The 18,359-nt window shown below is 38.6% G+C and overlaps 1 protein-coding gene across 1 annotated transcript; it reads right to left on the reverse strand.

Moving 5' to 3' along the window:
- Nucleotides 1–670: 670 nt before the first annotated feature.
- ENPP4 (ectonucleotide pyrophosphatase/phosphodiesterase 4) lies at nucleotides 671–18,079 on the reverse strand. The gene is made up of 4 exons (XM_079779742.1): nucleotides 17,839–18,079; nucleotides 7,888–8,746; nucleotides 7,073–7,243; nucleotides 671–3,951 (listed from the first exon to the last, which is right to left on the reverse strand). Exons 2-4 carry the CDS (start codon nucleotides 8,711–8,713, stop codon nucleotides 3,587–3,589), a joined length of 1,362 nt encoding a protein of 453 aa, XP_079635868.1. The 5' UTR covers nucleotides 8,714–8,746; nucleotides 17,839–18,079; the 3' UTR covers nucleotides 671–3,586.
- Nucleotides 18,080–18,359: the final 280 nt, after the last annotated feature.

The raw sequence follows: 18,359 nt of genomic DNA on the forward strand, positions 1-18,359 counted from the left end.
GATACCCACGCACAGGCACCAAGAAAGCTGGGGGTTGGGGAAAAGGTGTGAATATGGCATCTATAGTTCAGGAAGGACATGACCTGGAAAATGGTTCTGGATCCAAGAGTGAAACCATGAGTGGACCTAAGTAATTTATTTTTACCACTTTTGAAATGTTACTGAACTCTTCCAGAGTAAAGGAAGTACATTTTATTCTTTTTCCCACAGTTCCTAGCTAGCCGTGTTTACAGAATATCCAAGTAGAAAATGAGTAACTACTAGAGAAAACTTTATTGAATCTATACTCATTTAGACATTAACTACTTATGGCTATGTGCAAAATAAAGTTTAAATACTATAATCCCCTTACTCCTAGTGTTTTCTAATCAGCTTTTTCAAACTTCCTCCTTTTCTACTAGAATCCAATAAATGATAGTCCGAAAGCTCTGCAAAGTTTATCTTTCTTTCCAATAATGTCCTTATGTGGGATTATATATTTATACACTGTTTTAAATGTTATACACTTAATCTTTGGTTTAAAAAAATCTGTAATGAATGCTTATGTGGACTTATGCAGTATTACTGAATTATATCAAAATCTGTTACAATATGTATATTGTGCATGGTGACAAATTAAAAAAAAAACCATCAATGAGGTTGAATTCTACACTTAGTAATACAGTAAAAATGTTTTGGTAGATTTTATTCAGATACATTTTAAAATCAGAGTCATTGACTATAGATTCAAACAATAAATCAAAATACATTTTACTTCAACTTAAGGCACTATATTACAAAATTTTTAAAGCACACTATGTCATTTTATTTACACACTATTTTAAGAATTGACAATAAATAGACACTTTTCATCTCATCTTTGTCCTTCATTTGCAGCTTTACGTATTCACAATGAAGTAAAACCCTCCAAATAAAAGAAATTAAATGCATTCACCCTTAAAGCTTACCAGATACAGGCTAGAAAGACAGGAACCCAAGAATAATACAAAGGCATTTTTAATCCTTTAATGTTCCAAACATTTATCTTTAACTTCTTAGACCAAGCTTAATGGAACAATAACACAAAGCCTATAGTACAGAGCATGGACCAGAGAACCTGCATGTTAATGACAGCAGAACTGTCCCTGTTATAAGTTAATGCACTTATTCTGAATTCATTCACTGAATTAAAAAACAAACACCTATTAAAAATTATCCTATTACCTTTGAGTATTGTCATAAACAGTTAAATGTCATAAACAGCCAAATACTTTCTATCACCCAGAAAACAGCAAGGTATATTTGTCAATTATATAACAAAATACATCAAAACCTTACTGTAAAAGCCTAGCTTTACTAAAAGATTTTTTCAGTGTATTGGAGGATCATTAGCTTTAACAGCGATAGTTTTATAAATACAAATGAATTAACACAGAGTTCAATATAATAATACATAAACACCTCTTTGATTAAATAAATTCTATTCATGAACATATATATAAAAATTTACAATTTCAATTAAAGTCAATATTTTGAGACTGAGAGACAAGACAAATAGGTAAATGTCTTTTGTTCAGGGGTTAAGACATGGACAGCATCCCTTCCTATTCCATCCTATATAAAATCTACTCACAGGTTGGATGCCACGTATAGTTCACTGAAACTCATACCACCAATCAAGCTAATGCAGTCACTAAAACTCACACCATTCCAAGGAGCAAAGAATACTCAAATAGTATAAAATACCCTCCTACTATTTTTAAAATGTCCAGGGCTTTAAATGTGACTGTTCTATTCTTTGTTATTTTTTAATGGCAATTGAAGTAGAAAATTTTGTATTATTTCATTCAAATCAACTATTACCTTTAAGATAACTTTTATGTGAGGAAAAACTTCAGAAATAAAATGTGTCAAAAAGCAAAATTAGCCCTATTGGCTTTATTTCATTTATGTATTATGTTGTTAATACAGTCAACTTACGATTACTATCAGTGTCACCTATTTATGCAGGATGTGGAAATGCTTCTCAAGAACCCCAGATACAATAGGCACTAAATACCAAGATTAGGAAACCAGCAGAGACCAGACAGGGTGAATTAAACACTTGATGATCAGCACCATTGCTCTTAACCATCACAGATAATCAACATTTAACTGGGCTGCATATTTACTGTAAATCATTTCTGTAACTTCAAACTGGGTGCCTACTTTTATTTGTATTGTCAAAACTTTAAAGATCACACTATTAATATCAATTGCTTGCCTCAACTTCCAATGAATGGTTCCTGAACCCAAGTTTTCCTCTAATAGATATAATCTAGTCTGTCACAACTCTGTTTCTTCATATTAATTTTGATTATTAGAAGGTTCCACCTAGCACTCAAGTTAGGAAACGTTAGGCATTGTTGAGAGCTTATTCTGTCATTTAATGTAAGAATAATGTAAAACAGCAACAGATACTAAATTCCACTTTAAATATAACTTTTGTTGCCTAAAGAGTAAGGCATCCAACTCCCAAAGGTTAACATAAAAATATCTTTTTCTCATTCTGACTCATCAAAACCAGATTTGTAATCAGGTCATAAATTGTTCTATAGCTCTTTGATACTTCTAGTTATAATCATCAACATGAGTAGGTTAAAAATGGTAACAAAATGAATGCATTTTTAAAATTATGATTTGAACTTGTGAGTTAGAAGGTAAACAAATATGAATGCAAATATAACCTTTACTAAGAGCTGGGTTCTATGGGAATGTGGAAGCCTACCTATGGTCAAGTCAATCTCTGATCTCCTTCCATAAGTTGCATACAGTCTGCACACCCATACATGCTAACACACTTGTGCACACACACAAATAACTTACACAAAGCCATTAAGCACAGAGAAATCCACTTTTCTCTATTTTCTTAATTTCTTATTAGCAATAATCTTCAAAAGAAAACTTCTGAGATTTCAACAGCTTAAGGGTCTTAACAAAGACACAATGGTGAAGACAGAGGCTTTGTACCACATTGTCTTGGATAGTTTTTTATAATAACTTTTCTTAAAATAATATCTTTATATGCTTGATCTTTTCTGCCTGGTTAATTGATTTTGTATAACTATCACAGAGAATTTCCTAACTCAAGAGTTTACTTGGGATACAAACTCCATTAAAGGTCAATATAAAAATATAGGAAACCTTTCCTCCCTGATGCACAAATTCCACTAGTTACATAAAGATTCTGTTGTTTCATTTACAAATATAAAAATTTATTAGAAAAGTATGCCTACTAAATTTTGTTATATTTTCATCTAAATATGTGTCAAATTTTCATTGCACAAAGAAAGGCATAGGCAGTATTTTTCTTAAAAAATGTTTCTAGTTAGAGAAATAGTGTTAACTAATAATCTACCAGCAATTTTTACTATGTTCAGGGTGTTTTTGTTTTTGGTATTAGCTAATGCACCAAAAGAAAACACAAAGAAAAGTAAAACACAATTTTAGCATGCTTGGTATAAATTCTTTGTCTTTCAAAGTATACTTTTTCATAGTTATAACACATTTGGGTGTATCCTTGGTTTTGTGACTAAGCAAAGACACTTTGTATAAACTCCAGCACATATTAGTCAATTAAAGGATCATCATCATCTTCTTGTAACTGAAGTCGGGAAAATGGCTGCGGTGCAGACAGTCTATTCTGCATGATTATGAAGAGGCACGTCAGAATGGTTAAGATCAAGAGTACACCAAAAACAATTCCAATGGCTTCTGGGAGTCTAATGCACCACTGGTCAACTAACAAACACTGAATATGACCAAAGGTTCCATTATTGGGATGTGGTTTTAATCCCAGGATGTGGCACATCATTGGATAAATATCCACACTGTCAATTGTGCATTGTTTGTAGTCTTTGTGAAATGCAGGACCGTGGGCAGCCAGAAATGGATGCATACTAGACAAGGAATTATCATAACCATGGTCACCTACTGAAAAAGAACAAAAATAATGTTAGTAAATAATCTTTCTATTAGAAAATAACTTGCTTTGCATGTAATTAATACTAGAGTCTTGCCAGTATAATTCCCATCCCACTAGAATTCTGATCTGTTGAACCAGACAGGGGCCAGAAATAAAATTTCCAATTTTCTTCAACTCAGCCATGTTCCCTTTTTCATACACACATCTCTTTTTCAATCAATCATGGTGGCTTTAAAATGACTTCTCAATCTTATGTACTTATTTTTCAGCCCTAGCCCCACCTATTTTACCTGTTACTTTCTAGCACTGTTTGCGAAAGCCCACTGTAAATAGCACCAGTGAGAAAAAGTGGTCTGGCTGAAAGTCCTGAGTAACTGTGGAAGAGTGAGTTAAAACCATTGAATGGTGAAGAAGTGAACGTGCAGACTTACCTATGTCAATTGCTCCTGTGATAAGAAATAGGGTTATACAATACTAGAGGCCCAGTGCATGGATTCGTGCACTGGTGGGGTTCCTTGGCCTGGCCTGCAGAGATCAGGCCGAAATCGGCTCTCCGACATCCCCTGAGGGGTCTCGGATTGCGAGAGGGAACAGGCCAGGCTGAGGGACCCCACCAGTACATGATCAGGGTGGGGAGGGACCGCGGGAGGGCTCCAGAGTGTGTCTGGCCCATCTAGCCCAGTCCCAATTGGGGCCGGCCAGCTGAGGAGGGACCGTGGGAGGTTGGCCGGCTGGGGAGGGACCACAGGAGGGCTCCAGGGAATGTCCGGCCCGTCTTGCCCAGTCCCGATCGGCTGGACCCCAGCAGCAAGCTAACCTACTGGTCAGAGCGTCTGCCCCCTAGTGGTCAGTGCGCATCATAGTGACTGGTTGAATGGTCTAACGAAAGATTGGACACTTAGCATATTAGGCTTTTATTATATAGGATACTACTCATTCATTGACAGTTAATGAACACCTCAACCTGAAGGGCCAGGTAACTGCAAATGTCACAGATGGGATTCTTGTACTGAATGTGAAGTCTACCCAGAGGATTCCAACTTATAATGCCAGTGAAAGTCTAACTCAAAGAAAAATGTGATGGTCTCTAACCAAAGTCCCATACCAGATTCTCAAATTTTAGCTTTATTTGAACAAACATTGCCTTTTATTTTTATATATTTTTAATTACATTTTTATTGATTTCAGAGAAGGAGGGAGAGAGAGATAGAAACATCAATGATGAGAGAGAATCATTGATAGGCTGCCTCCAGCATGCCCGCTACTGGGGATTAAGCCCACAAGCTGGGCATGTGCCCTTGACCACAATCGAACCTGAGACCCTTTAGTCTGCAGGTTGACGCTCTATCCATTGAGCCAAACCAGCTACGGCAACAAATACTGCCTTTTAATGTACATCACTTGCATTTAATAAGCTTCCACTTTCACATGAAGTGCAGGGTCAAAGTGATGAGTATACCAGTGTTTTATTATTCTTTAATTGTATGTTTAAAATATTTCAAAATAAAAATGCCTATGACCAATATAATAAAAAGTGGAATACAACACTATACATAAAAAGATATTATTATTTCATTAATGTAAAAATATGCAAGTATGTGTAATAGGAAAAATATTAGAAAGGCAAAAAACTCCCACAATTAACATTTTTCTGTACCTCTATATTGAGGGATTATAGATACTTTTTGTTCTCTTTTCTAAACATTTCTGTATTTTCCAAGTTTTTAACAGTAGGTATATGACAAATATCTAATAATAAAAGCATAATATGCTAATTAGACTGGACCATCCTTCTGGAAAACCTTCTGGACGAAGCCCGGGCTGCAAGAGAAGCCCAAGTCCCTGGTGCCTGCCAGCGGCTGGAGGGAAGCCCGGGTCCCAGATTCCTGCCTGGTGCCAGAGGGAAGCCGGTGGCAGCAGCCGGGGGAAGGAAGGCCTACTCTTGCACGAATTTTGTGCAACTGGCCTCTGGTAAATAGTATCTGGTTCCATTGACCCTGGTTTTATTCTTGCCTGATGTTTCTGAATTGCTTTAGATCAGGGACTGCAAACAACAGCACCTTGCCAAATTCAGCTCTCCACTTGCTTTTGTAAACAACATTTCAGTGGAACACCGCATCTCAATTTACAGATATTGTCTATGGCAAGAGTTGAACAGTTCAGACCAGCTGGCCCACAAAGCCTAAAATACATATTTACTATCTGGCCATTTACAGAAAGTTTCCTGACCCCTGCTATTGACTACAAAATCATGTATTTTTTTTAAAGTATTCAAATTGAATTTAGCATCTGGATAAAGAAGTTTGTTTCCAGGAAGACCTGTAACTCTCCCCTATACATCATCTGTTTTTTAAGAGGGATTTCGATACATGTTTTGTTTACCCAGTGCATTTTTGTTTGTTTACTTTCTGGTTCTTGTCCAATGTTTTAAACTGTTGTAGCATTCAGGTAAATGATTTCATCATTGGGAAAAGACATAGGGTTACTTGGACAAAAATATTTTTTTAATATATTTTTATTGATTATCAGAGAGGAAAGGAGAGGAAGGGAGAGATAGAAACATCAATGATGAGAGAGAATCATTGATTGGCTGCCTCCTACGTACCCCCTACTGGGGATCTGGCCCGAAATCTGGGCATGTGCCTTTGACCAAAATCAAACCCAGGACCCTGGAGTTCACAGGCCAACACTCTATCCACTGAGCCACACCAGCCAGGGCTGGACAAATTTTTTTAACATAAAAAAATGAGAAATTTGAACTAGCTAATCTCTTCCTGTTTACAGTATTTTGCTTCTTTTATTTCTTTGTTTCATTATTTCTCTTTCACTTTCTACAAATGAGAACCTATCTTGAAAGTTACTGAGAGTAACTGCAGTTTTGGTAAGAAAGTAAAACTATACCTTCACCCTTATGGTCACCCAACCTTCTAATGCAAGGGTGAAATTGTGGTTATTGTGACATGCTATCAAATAAAAATCTGAGAATTAAATGAAGAACTCACAATGATGTAGTTGAAATTGAACTAATTACACTGTGTCAACATCTCTAAGTGAAAGTATTCTGTTAAAAGAACAATGTCAATTTATGATTTATCCCTAGGACACAAGAGAAATACCCTAAATACTTACATTTTAGTGATGAATTATTTAGCACAATTGTCCAGCCTTCATCAGCAACCAAAATAATAGGCTGAATCCGATCATTATGTTGGTAATGAAACCTGGCAGGAATGTCTTCTTTGAGATAAACATTCATGTGAGAGCTACAGTTTTTTAGTTTGTTATAAACCTCTGTTTTATCTGAAGAAAAAGGAAACAGTAAAGGAAAAAGTCATGGTTGATTGATAAGGAAAAAATACTTCTAACCAGAATAACTGGAAAAAAATCCTTAACAATATCATCTATTTAATTCTCAAAAAAAAAGAGAGAGAGAATAATCATGTGACAGTGTTGGGACACACACACACACACATACACTTTTTTCAAAGCATTCACAGAGCTCTTTTTTCATTTTGTTATTATTCCTAGTAGACTTTTTATACAAAGGGGACAAGTTTCACATCTAGCTTCCTCAGTAAATATTAACTAATTACATATTACTAAATATTAACTAATTACATATTACTACTCATCACTAACTCTATCAGTAAACAAAAGGTATATCTCACCCAAATATTCCAGATGTTTTCAAGGGTAAAAATTTCCTTTTTCCATTTGTGTGAATTACAAAATATACCCAGAAGCAAAGAAATGATAATTCTGAACATAAATCTTAAGCTAATAGTTTTGTTTTAAAATTTGTAAAGTAGGGGAAAACATATAATCCCACTCTGAGTAAGTGTAAAAATAGATGGTTCTTAACTACTAAAGCCAGACCTTTATTCTCTTACAAAACCCTCAATCCATTGCCCCATTCAAATATCCCTTGGCTAAAATTTACTTACTTATTTTGGGAAGTATTGCCGCAACTGGGGTCAAATCTATAAGAGTGTAGTCTGAATGATTGAGGCAGATATCCAAGTTTATCAGTCTTTCCTTAGAACACTGGGTCATCCCATGATCGCTTGTAATGATCACATTAAGATTTTCCCACAATCCTAATATCTTGAGTTTGTGGACTAAGTCACCAATAAGGTCATCTATTTCTTTCAACACTCTGCGCATATTTTCTTTATCTTCGGGTCCATATTTATGTCCACTTGCATCTGGTTCTTCCCAATAGAGCGCTGCAAAAGTAACTGGTGGGTTCGAATTGCTCAGCCACATGGTAATATTATTTAGTCTCTCCTCAAATGATACTGAGGAACTATAATTCATAAAATAGGAAGGCGTGGTATTGTGAATGGGTATATCGGTGCCAGGCCACATAGCAGCAGCACTTGATCTGTTTTCCTGAAGCTCATTGGTTACCCAAATAGGTACTGCCTCATTCCACCAAAAAGGATCCCTGTCATTAAAGTCAGAAAAATATTTCTTGGTGATTACATCATACATGGAATTAGCTACAATGCCATGGCTTTCTTCATACAAGCCTGTCACAATACTATAGTGGTTTGGAAATGTCTTTGTGATGAAAACATTTTTAACGTGCTCCACTAAGACGCCTTCTTTGATAAAATTCTGGAGATGAGGAAATTCATAGTTCTGTAGATAGTCAGCTCTGAAGCCATCAAAGGACACCAGTAGTAACTTCGGTGGCAAACTATAGGAAGAGTTACCTCTACAAGCAGTTATAAGTCCAGAAAATAAAAGTATTACTAGTAACTTCATATTGAATGTGTTGAAGGAGAGCAATCAGGGTTCCTAAAATATAAAAACACAATGCATTAGCAGTAGAGCTATTTGACTTGGATTAGGTTTCAAAAGTTTAACCACCAGGAGAAGAGAACCAACATTTAAACTTTTTATATACCAGATTTACCTCTGTCAACTTAAAAATTAAATAATGCCATTCACTGAAAGGCAACTGAATAAAGTTAAAATTGGAAAAACTAAAAATTGCCTTTACTTGTCCAGTTTCCTTTTATATATGTCCTGTCCCAGCATGCATGCTCTGAAAGGGAAATGGGCCATTTTTATACTCTATATAATACTCGTGTTTGGCTACCTTGCTTGTCTGCAATTAGAAGTTTAGAAATTATTCTAAAAGCTTAATAACAACAGATGAAGAAACAAAATGTATCCCTTTTCACAAAGCAGAAATAGTGCCCAATTTTCTGAGGCTCCAGAGAGGGAGATTACCGTTCCATTTAATGACTAGTCCTACAGGAATAGGTGGTAGAAATTCCACCATATTGGCTCACCATCAGTTCTTATTGAAAAAATACTGGCATACAATAGAAGAGTAAGAAATAAATACTATTTGAGAGAAAGACCCCACCTCAATCTGAGCCTTTACAATATGCACATAAGGGTGACAGGCCGACAAGGCCTATAGGGACTTGCAGGCGACGGTAACTTCTGAACAAATTCAACAGCTGTTGAAATGAATTTCATCACCACATCCCTCTTAGTCTTCCCTTTTACTGTCAAAGGCATAAGTATTCAACCTAAAACCTCAGGTTCAGAGCTCTCTCTGATTTTTCACTCATTTTTAATAATCCACGAATGACAAAAAGAGCTTTCCCCTAATAAATCTTCCTGCCTTTAGACTCTATCTTCTTTGGGCCCTAAAATAAAAGGATCTGTGATTTAGGTAGAGTGCTTCACTATAGATGGTCAGGGCACCCCTTCCATCATAATAAGAGAGAAGGAGCAAAGGAGTGAGCTAACAGGTTGGAGGGCTAGAGGTGAAGGAAGCTGCATTCTCTGAGTTATAAGAGGTAGGGTCATTTATTCAGAGGGAGTAGGGTGGGAAAAGGGCCAGAGGTTTGAGGAACACAGAGAAATGGCAGATGTGGAGGATGGGTGAGAGTACAAGGAAACAGCAGGATTTGTGGTCAATGTTGACAGCAGATCCCATGAAGTTTTAGAGTGACACGGTTAATTGGCTTTCTCTAGCAATTTCCTGGCTCAGGCATGAACAAAACATACAGCTGTACATACCTGGGCTTGAAACTAAAGTATGATGATGGAAGCTGAAGTTAATATCATCTAAAGAATGGCTGATATTTGAGATGCAGCATCTAAACTGAAACTAATGTAGATGCAAACAGAGAGGTTTTTAGACTTGAGGTTCTGATGAAGTCAAAGAACTGGTGTTTTAAAAGTAACTTTCAGTGAGAATTGTAAGGATGTGGGGTTGTGGTCAGAGTGAGGTGAATGAATTCATCATGCCAGAATAAGACTTGTGGTATGGCCAGGGGGACATGCACCTAGGAGTCCAGGCATACACAGCAGCCAGTTAACTAACATGATGATTAAGTTCACAAGTCATTTATTGTGTTGTTCTTTCTCCCAACTAGACTGCAATTACTTGAGGTCAGAGACTTTTTTCTTTCAAACATATTTCATACTAGATGGTATGTGTATGTATGCCAGGGTTCTTGTTCCAGCATTAAGAAGGGTTCCGCAATCTGAAGAAAGGCTGTGTGTAACTGAAGTAAGAATCCAGAGACGAAAGATAATTTTGAAAGGCATTGGGGGTCAGAGGAGCCTGGCTGAAGAAACCAGGTTCTCCTTGTCTCAGGACCCCTTGCTTTTTATTAACACAAATTGTCCTAAGGCAAGGTGGAGATATACACTTCAAAGGGTAGGGTTTCTGTACAGAAGCATTGTCAGATTGGGGAATAGCCTACGGCTGTTCAGGTGTTTGGCCAGTAGGAGGCAATAACATGTAGATTAAGATGCCCTGAGCTGTCTGGCAGCAAACAATCATCCTATTCAGGTTTGGGGGAAATGCCTTTAGCCATTCCAACAGGCGATAACATACATGACTCAGTTTTTGTTGAGTCCCCAAGTTCCATCAACCTTTTGATGAAACTCTTGCAATTATGACATGCTGGAATTGGCTTCCGGCATATGTCGTCATTCAAATACTTACTAATTGAAGCTGTGACCCTCCAAAAACCAGGGACTTAAGATTTTGAAGATCAAAGGCACAGAATCTTTTTTGAGGATCTTTGCATCTGGAAAATCTCCCACATTTTAACCTGAGATGGGCTGCCTCCTCAGTGTGGTGCATGGGTCCTCTGCTGCTGCTGGTCCATCCAAGAAACCAAAACCAGTACACAATAACAAAAACCACCTTTCCAAAGAAATGAGTAACAATTCTAAGTACAAGACACATACTTTGCACAGATGTAGCTCCAGTCACACGTCAGCAATTTCAGCTGTCAAGGCTCTAGACAGCAGTACTTCTCTTATTATTCAGTATTTGGTGCCCCTGACCTAGTGTAATGCATCTCTTCCCTCAGTCAGTCATAACTGGGTTCAGACAACAATATCATGCAGGCTGCTGCCTAGGTTCCAGAACCTCAGAACTTATTTCAGGTCTCCATGAAAGCTTGGACTGAGCAGATTCCCTGTTTTCTCTGAGTACAGCTACTTCCCTATACCAAAATATGTTTCCACTAACAATAGACTAAAACAGCAAATAAGTGGCCTAATATTGTAAAGATACTCACAAATCTATTTAATTTTATTGACTTCAGAGAGGAAAAGAGATAGAAATATCAATGATGAGAGAGAATCATTGATCGGCTATCTCTTGCACGCCCCACACTGGGGATTAAGCCTGCACCCTGGGTATGTGCCCTCACTGGGAATCGAATTTTGACCTCCTGGTTCATAGGTTGACACTCAACCATTGAGCAACAATGGCCAGGCACAAATGTATTTTTTAAAGATTGTTTATCTACTGCCCTGGCTTTTGCCCTGAGTAACCATTCTACTTTCCCAACCAATCCCACTGCACAAAGTATTCTGCTGCCAAGTCCAATCTGATCTAGTATGTCAAACTGAACACATTCTCTGCACCTCCAAATCTTCCCCCTTTCCTAAGTTCCCTAATATCTTAAAAGAGCTTTACCATTCTCGCCATCACATAAAGATGTCCTGAGTATACCATCAGTTGCCAGCCTAGTCAACTCTATTCTCATATTATCTATTACAGCAGCAATTTTCAACCTTTTTCATATCATGGGACACATAAACTAATTACTAAAATCCAACAGCACACCAAAAAATATTATATTTTGGCCAATCTAATTTTAAAAAAGATATAATTTTGATTCATTCACACCAGATGGTTATTGTTGTGTTGGCTGTTGTCATTTTTTTATTTGAAAATCTAAAGGAAAAGAGGTCCATGCCCCTGACTGAATAGTCAGGTACTGCATGTTTTTAAAATTCTTGTGGCACACTAGTTGAAAATCCCTACAGTATAGTAGACATATGAATCACTGAGTGGACCTTGTTAAAAGCTCAGCTGTCCAGCCCTGTGTGGCTCAGTTGGTTTAAGTGTCACCTTAGGAGCAGGTATGGGAGGCAATCACATCAATGTTTCTCCCTCCCTCTCCCTTCCTCTCTCTCTAAAATCAATAAAAACATATCCTCGGGTGAGGATTTAAAAAAAAGTTCAACTGTCTACTCTCCATATCTAGAAAATTCTGATTCAGTTGGTCTACAGTAGAGGCCAGGAGCCTTCATTTTTAACAGCTATCCATTCTTTTCCATCTCCACTGCTGCCCTACTTCTTAAAGTCCTCAATATTTCCTGACAAAAATACTCTGTCTCTTAACTGACCTTCCTATCTCAATCACCTTCCCACCTCAGTCACCTTCCCCTTTCTCACCCAATATCTGCCCCCAACTTAATTTTTCTGGGCATAGCTCTGTTCATGATAATCCCCTAATTAAAAAAAAAAAAAAATGTTCACAGTATCCACTGCTATACAAAAAGTCCCAACACCTCAGCCTGGCATTTAAGCCCCTCCATTATCCAAGCCCAACCTACATGCAAATCACTAGAAAACAGTTAAAGAAATAATTGCCAACCTTAATTTCCATTTACCATACTTCACTGTCACAATCTGTCTGAAATGTATTACAAAGACATGAAAAGACAATAATCATTTATCTAGGTGACCTGCAGGTGACTTATAACAGCTCTTCAGTAACAGTCTATACTTCCAAAAACATCCTAAAGTTACTCCCTATATGTGTAGTTCTGCCCAAACTCTCTTACAGGTTATTACCAAAAAAAATCATTCAATAAATATAAAATATAACTAAGTCTAAACACAAAAATGTACATGCTGTTTATCAAGAGACAAGAATGTTATACTTTTTAAATACACAATAATGAAAATAGGGGCATAAATAATCAGGACAATGAATCAACTTGTCACCTTGAAAGAACAAAGACAAGCTTGAATGAACATTGCAGGCAACACCAAAATTTTTTGTACTTCTATGCTTGAGATCCATGCACCACAAAAGTATTGTATATAAAACCAAGCTCTTCAAGGAATTACTACAAGTGGAATATCACAGTATGCATAAAACTTTTCCAACAGAGTTACTTATAAGAGCAGAGGGGTTCCAAGAAAATTCAACTAATGGTGCTGGGACAACTAGATATCCACATGTAAAAGGATGAATTTAGACCCCTCACCTCATACCATACAAAAAAGTAACTCAAACTGGATCATAGACCATGAGGATTAGAGTGAATAAATAAAATGGATTCACTATAGTAAAGCTGCTAAATTACTAAAATCAAGTAGGTTGATATCTGAGGAAAAGATTCCATTCTTATTTTAACTAGCCTGGAAATTTAAACTTTTGAATATTCCAGTTCTGCATCAATAGACATCAAACCTCCACTAATCCTCTGATTACCCCTGATGAAGGAAAGAATGTTCACCTGTCCAGACCACCTGACATCCGTTATTCAGATCATCGGTTATCTAGAGGATTACAACTTGGACCAATCTAAAGACTCAGAATGCAAGACTGATTCTTCTCAAGAAGGTACTTTTTACTATAAAAACTCTCAGCTTCTCTTCCTTTTTTCAGAACACTCTGGATATTTACCTAGCTGTGTAATACCTTTGAATAAATCTTTATCATTTATTTCTAGCCAAAGCCTCCTGATTCATGTATGCTTAGTCAATAACCAATATTATAAGCTAAAACTATATATATATAAAATCTTAGAAGAAAATACAGGAATAAATCTTTATGACCTTAGGTTAAGCGATGTCTTCTTAGATATAGCACCAAAAGCATGAGTTACAAAAATAGAATTTGACTTCCTTGAAATTGTAATTAAATACTTTAATGTTTCAAAGGATACCATAAAGAATGGGAATCCACAGAATGAGAGAAAATATTTGCAAATCATATGTCTGATAAGGAATATATAAAATAGATGTATTATATATACTGAGTGGCGAGATTATTATGATCTCTGAACCCATAATAATCTGGCCACTCAGTGTGTGTGTGTGTGTGTGTGTGTGTGTGTGTGTATATATATAGGCCTGGTGCATGAATTCATGCATGGGTGGGGTCCGGCCAGCCTGGCCAGGGGGAGGGGACATGGGTGGTTGGCTGGCCTGCCTGCTGGTTGAACTCCTGGTGGAGGGGACAATTTGTATATTAGCCTTTTATTATATAGGATATACTCTGAGTGACCAGATTATTATGCATTCAGAGATCATAATAATCTGGCCACTCAGTGTATATATAGAATATGTAAAAAACTATAACAACTCAATAATAAAAGTCAAATAATTCAATTAAAAATGAGGGAAGAACCCTAAAAAACTATTATCCATAGATATACAGATGGCAAATAAGCACATGAAAAGATGTTCAACATCAGTCATCAGTGAAATGGAAATCAAAACCACAATGAGAAACCACTTCACACCCACTATGATGAATACAGTAATCAAAAAGACAGAAAATAACAAATGTTGGGAAGAATACAGAAAAATTGGGACCTTTTTATACACTGCTAGCAAGAATATAAAATGGTGCAACAACCACTTAGAAAACATTTTACATTTTGGTAGTTCTTCAAATAAAGTTACCACAGGATCCAGTAATTCTACTACTATGCACATGAGCAAGAGAAATTAAAACATTATGTCCACAGTAAAACTTGTACACAAATACTCACTACAGCATTATTCCTAAGAGCCAAGAGGTAGAAACAATTCAAACGTCCATCAAGTGATAAATAAAATGTGGTATATAACACAATGAATATTATTTGGCAATCAAAAGTAATGAAGTACTAATATATGCTACAACTTGGAAAAACCTTGAAACATTATGCTAAGTGGAAGAAGGCAGTCACAAAAGATCACTTATTGTATCATTCTTTTTATTTAACAAGCCTAGGCTAGGCAAAACTACAGAAAAGGGAAGTATATTAGTAGTTTTCCTTGAACAAAGGGTTGGGGAGAAATGCTAATGGGTATAAGGTTTCTTTTTGGGGTGATAAAAATGTTCTCAAATTAACTGTGGTGATGTTGTGCAACTCTAATATTTTACACTATAAATGAATGAATTGGATAGTATGAGAGAGAGAGAGAGAGAGAGAGAGAGAGAGAGAGAGAGGAGGAAAATGAAATTGTCATCTTAAAAGCATCTGAAAATGCCCTGCTACAAAACAGGAAACATCTTTGAAGTCTCATCTCATTTTACCTCAAAAATTATGTGAAGTGTGTATTTCTTAATACAGACTTGGGTGTTTTAATGGGAAAATATTTTACACCACTTCTCATATGGGAAAAAAACAACCACAAAAACAAAACAATATAAGCCTCTCTCTCACACAAAATACATAAGAATCAAACTCTGTCTTCCCCAAATCTTGAGTAAAAAGGATGCTCAGGATGCCTGAGCTGTTTATCCTGAGGTCAGTAATCCCTTAATACATTGCTAGGATCCAAGTGTCCCAGTCCTTGTCCCCAGGATTAGAAGCACAGACAGCATGGAAACCACAAGAATCCCAGAATTTGAGCTCATTCTTAGTAGATGGACAACCTTGGGCAGATCTAACTCCTCCTAGCTTCAATTTCCTTATGTGTAAAATGGGGATACATAAAGTACTACGGAACAGACCCTCAAATTTAGTTTCCTTTTATCCATTCTAGTTACAAAGCTGTTATGTTGGGGAAAAAAAAGTGCATTATGACAGGCAGATGGTATTACTGTGAAACTATAAAATAACTAAAAATAATTTAGTCTAAATCCCTTTTTACATGTGATGAGGTTGAAGGTCAGTGGTGGCCCAAGCTCAGAAAGCAATTAGTGTGCTCTTACGAATTTCATGTCCTCAACGAAGTTATGAGACTAGTAACAGCAAGTTAACAAGTCTAGTAACAATCTCCAAACGATTAACGGAACTTTTCCTGCCAGATCATCTTTCATTAGCAGCACCTGTATCTATGCCTTCCAAATACTGGTTCATCATAACAAGGAGCGTTAAACTATAAAACATCATTGAGATCTCAAGTAGTTTTCAATGTATGGAAATCAGTTATATTAGAAAACATTGGGAGACATTCTGTAATTTTTCAAAGCAATAATAACAATAATAATGATGCAGGGAAAAGAAAGCAGACTCATATCCCCCACAGCAACCGGAAGTAGTAGGTAGTTTTCTTCAATGGAGAGGACAAAGCACATTCTACCTCACCTGGGATGACTTTCTTACCTGGATGGGCAATTCTCACTGACATTCTTAGCCCAGGTGAAGGTGGGAGAGTATAACAGTTACAGGATATGGTGAAAGATATTTGTCACCATTAACATGCTACCACTTCATAATATGAAAACTTTATTCTAAGCACTTCACAAGTATTTGTAATGGAACTCTTATACAGCTTTAAAATAGAATTATTGTCTATGCACACAGAAAACATAGGTGGTTTCCTTTAGGTTATTATTATTATCTTCATATTCTACGGGAAAAAAAAACATTAAGTACTCAGTAAAAGGCTTTCTCAGTCTTTTTTTAGGATTCTAAATCATTCTCCAATTTTCCCACGCACACAAAATTGTCTAGCAAGTATCTTCAAAACAGCTACACTTCTATTACTTTCTACAGAATAAAATACCCCTCCATGGACTCCATGTGTTTTCATCAAAATTTCTCCCAAACATTTTGTAGCTAATCTAAAGGGTGGAGATAGTTTATTTATATTAAATGCATTTCCTTAAATGGCCTGGAAAAAGGGAAGAAAAATCATAATATTAAAAAGAGCAGGTGACTTCCTACAGTACTTGGCCAGACTTCAGGCTTAGAGGTCCACCAGACCGCCGGTGGTTCTGCAAAACCCGTCTGGGGTCAGCCCTGGTGTGGACACGCACCCGCCCGCCACCAGCGGCCCGATCCCGGGCACCTGCCTCGCCGGGCCGACCTCCGCCCCGTACAAGGGAACGCCACCACCTCGCAGGTTTGCGGCGCCCGGAAAGGAAGTGTTTGTCAAGGGCCTCACAAACAGTGCCCGGCCTACACAAAGCACTTCGTCCTTCTCTTCCTCGGCTGCTTTGGCAGGAAATTCGCTTTCAAATTGGATTGTATCAGTACCGTACACTCGAATCTACTATTCGGACAGATGCCTGCCGATGCGTTTCTTCCTAACCAAATGCCCACCCCGCCGGCCCGTCTCCCCTCGGTGTCACCTTCGCCCACCTCGGCCCCTCCACTGGCCTCCGGCCAACGTCCCTCTCTCGCCCTTCACCCCGCAGCCCTGCCCACCCCAAACCCACCCGCTAATCGCCGGCCCACGCCGCCCTCCGCCTCCGCCTCCGCCTCCGCCAGTTGTGTCGGTGCCGCCGGTCCCTTCGCGGACGTCCCCGCCGGCGTCCCAGGATGTTGGGGGTGGGGGGGTGAGAGAGGGCGTTTCGCACCACCCCTACTTTCACATCCCCTGGTGGACTGGCAGGGGGGGCACTGCCCCCCAGAACCCGTGCGCGCGAGGCCTCACTCACCTGCCGCCGCGGCCGCTTCTCCCCAGCGCGCGGAACCGGCGCTCGAGGGTCCTGGGGGCGAAGGAGACGCGCAGGGCCAGGGGCGAGGCGCAGCTCTTCCCGAGGCGCCGGTGCAGGTGCGACCCCCCACCACCACCACCGCCGCGGGGAGCCGCCCCCACCGCCGGGAATCCGCGCTGCGGGGGGTGCTGCGCAGTGCGGGCCGCTGTCCGTCCGGGGCGCGACAGCGGAACAGGTTTTGAGCAGTTGGCGCAGCGGGCGATGGAGTCTGAGTCCCGTCCTCCGATTGGATGCCGGAGCCGCCTTCAGTGTAACGCCCTTTCCGATTGGTTAGACTCAGGTGCCACCTGCGACAGCTGCTTTGGTGGAGTGGCACTGGACCTCGGCGCGGAGGTGTGTTCGTCTCGGCCACCATGGCCCTTTTAAACCATCCTAGGGCTGCGTGCCCGTCAGAGGACCTGAAACGAAGGGGGCCCTGGCTATGGCCAAGTCCACACCTCATGCCACTCCCACTTGGCCCC

This window comes from Cnephaeus nilssonii (assembly GCF_951640355.1).
Source record: "Cnephaeus nilssonii genome assembly, chromosome: 9".
Classification (NCBI taxonomy): domain Eukaryota; kingdom Metazoa; phylum Chordata; class Mammalia; order Chiroptera; family Vespertilionidae; genus Cnephaeus; species Cnephaeus nilssonii.

Bases quoted from the DNA above. Each gene is read 5' to 3' on its own strand.
- ENPP4 (XM_079779742.1), bottom strand. From the start codon at position 8,713: ATGAAGTTACTAGTAATACTTTTATTTTCTGGACTTATAACTGCTTGT. The intron at 7,244-7,887 runs GTAAGTAAATTT...CTTTTTCTTCAG, and splicing joins GGCAATACTTCCCAAAATAA to ATAAAACAGAGGTTTATAAC. The intron at 3,952-7,072 runs GTAAGTATTTAG...GTTCTTTTTCAG, and splicing joins AAATAATTCATCACTAAAAT to TAGGTGACCATGGTTATGAT.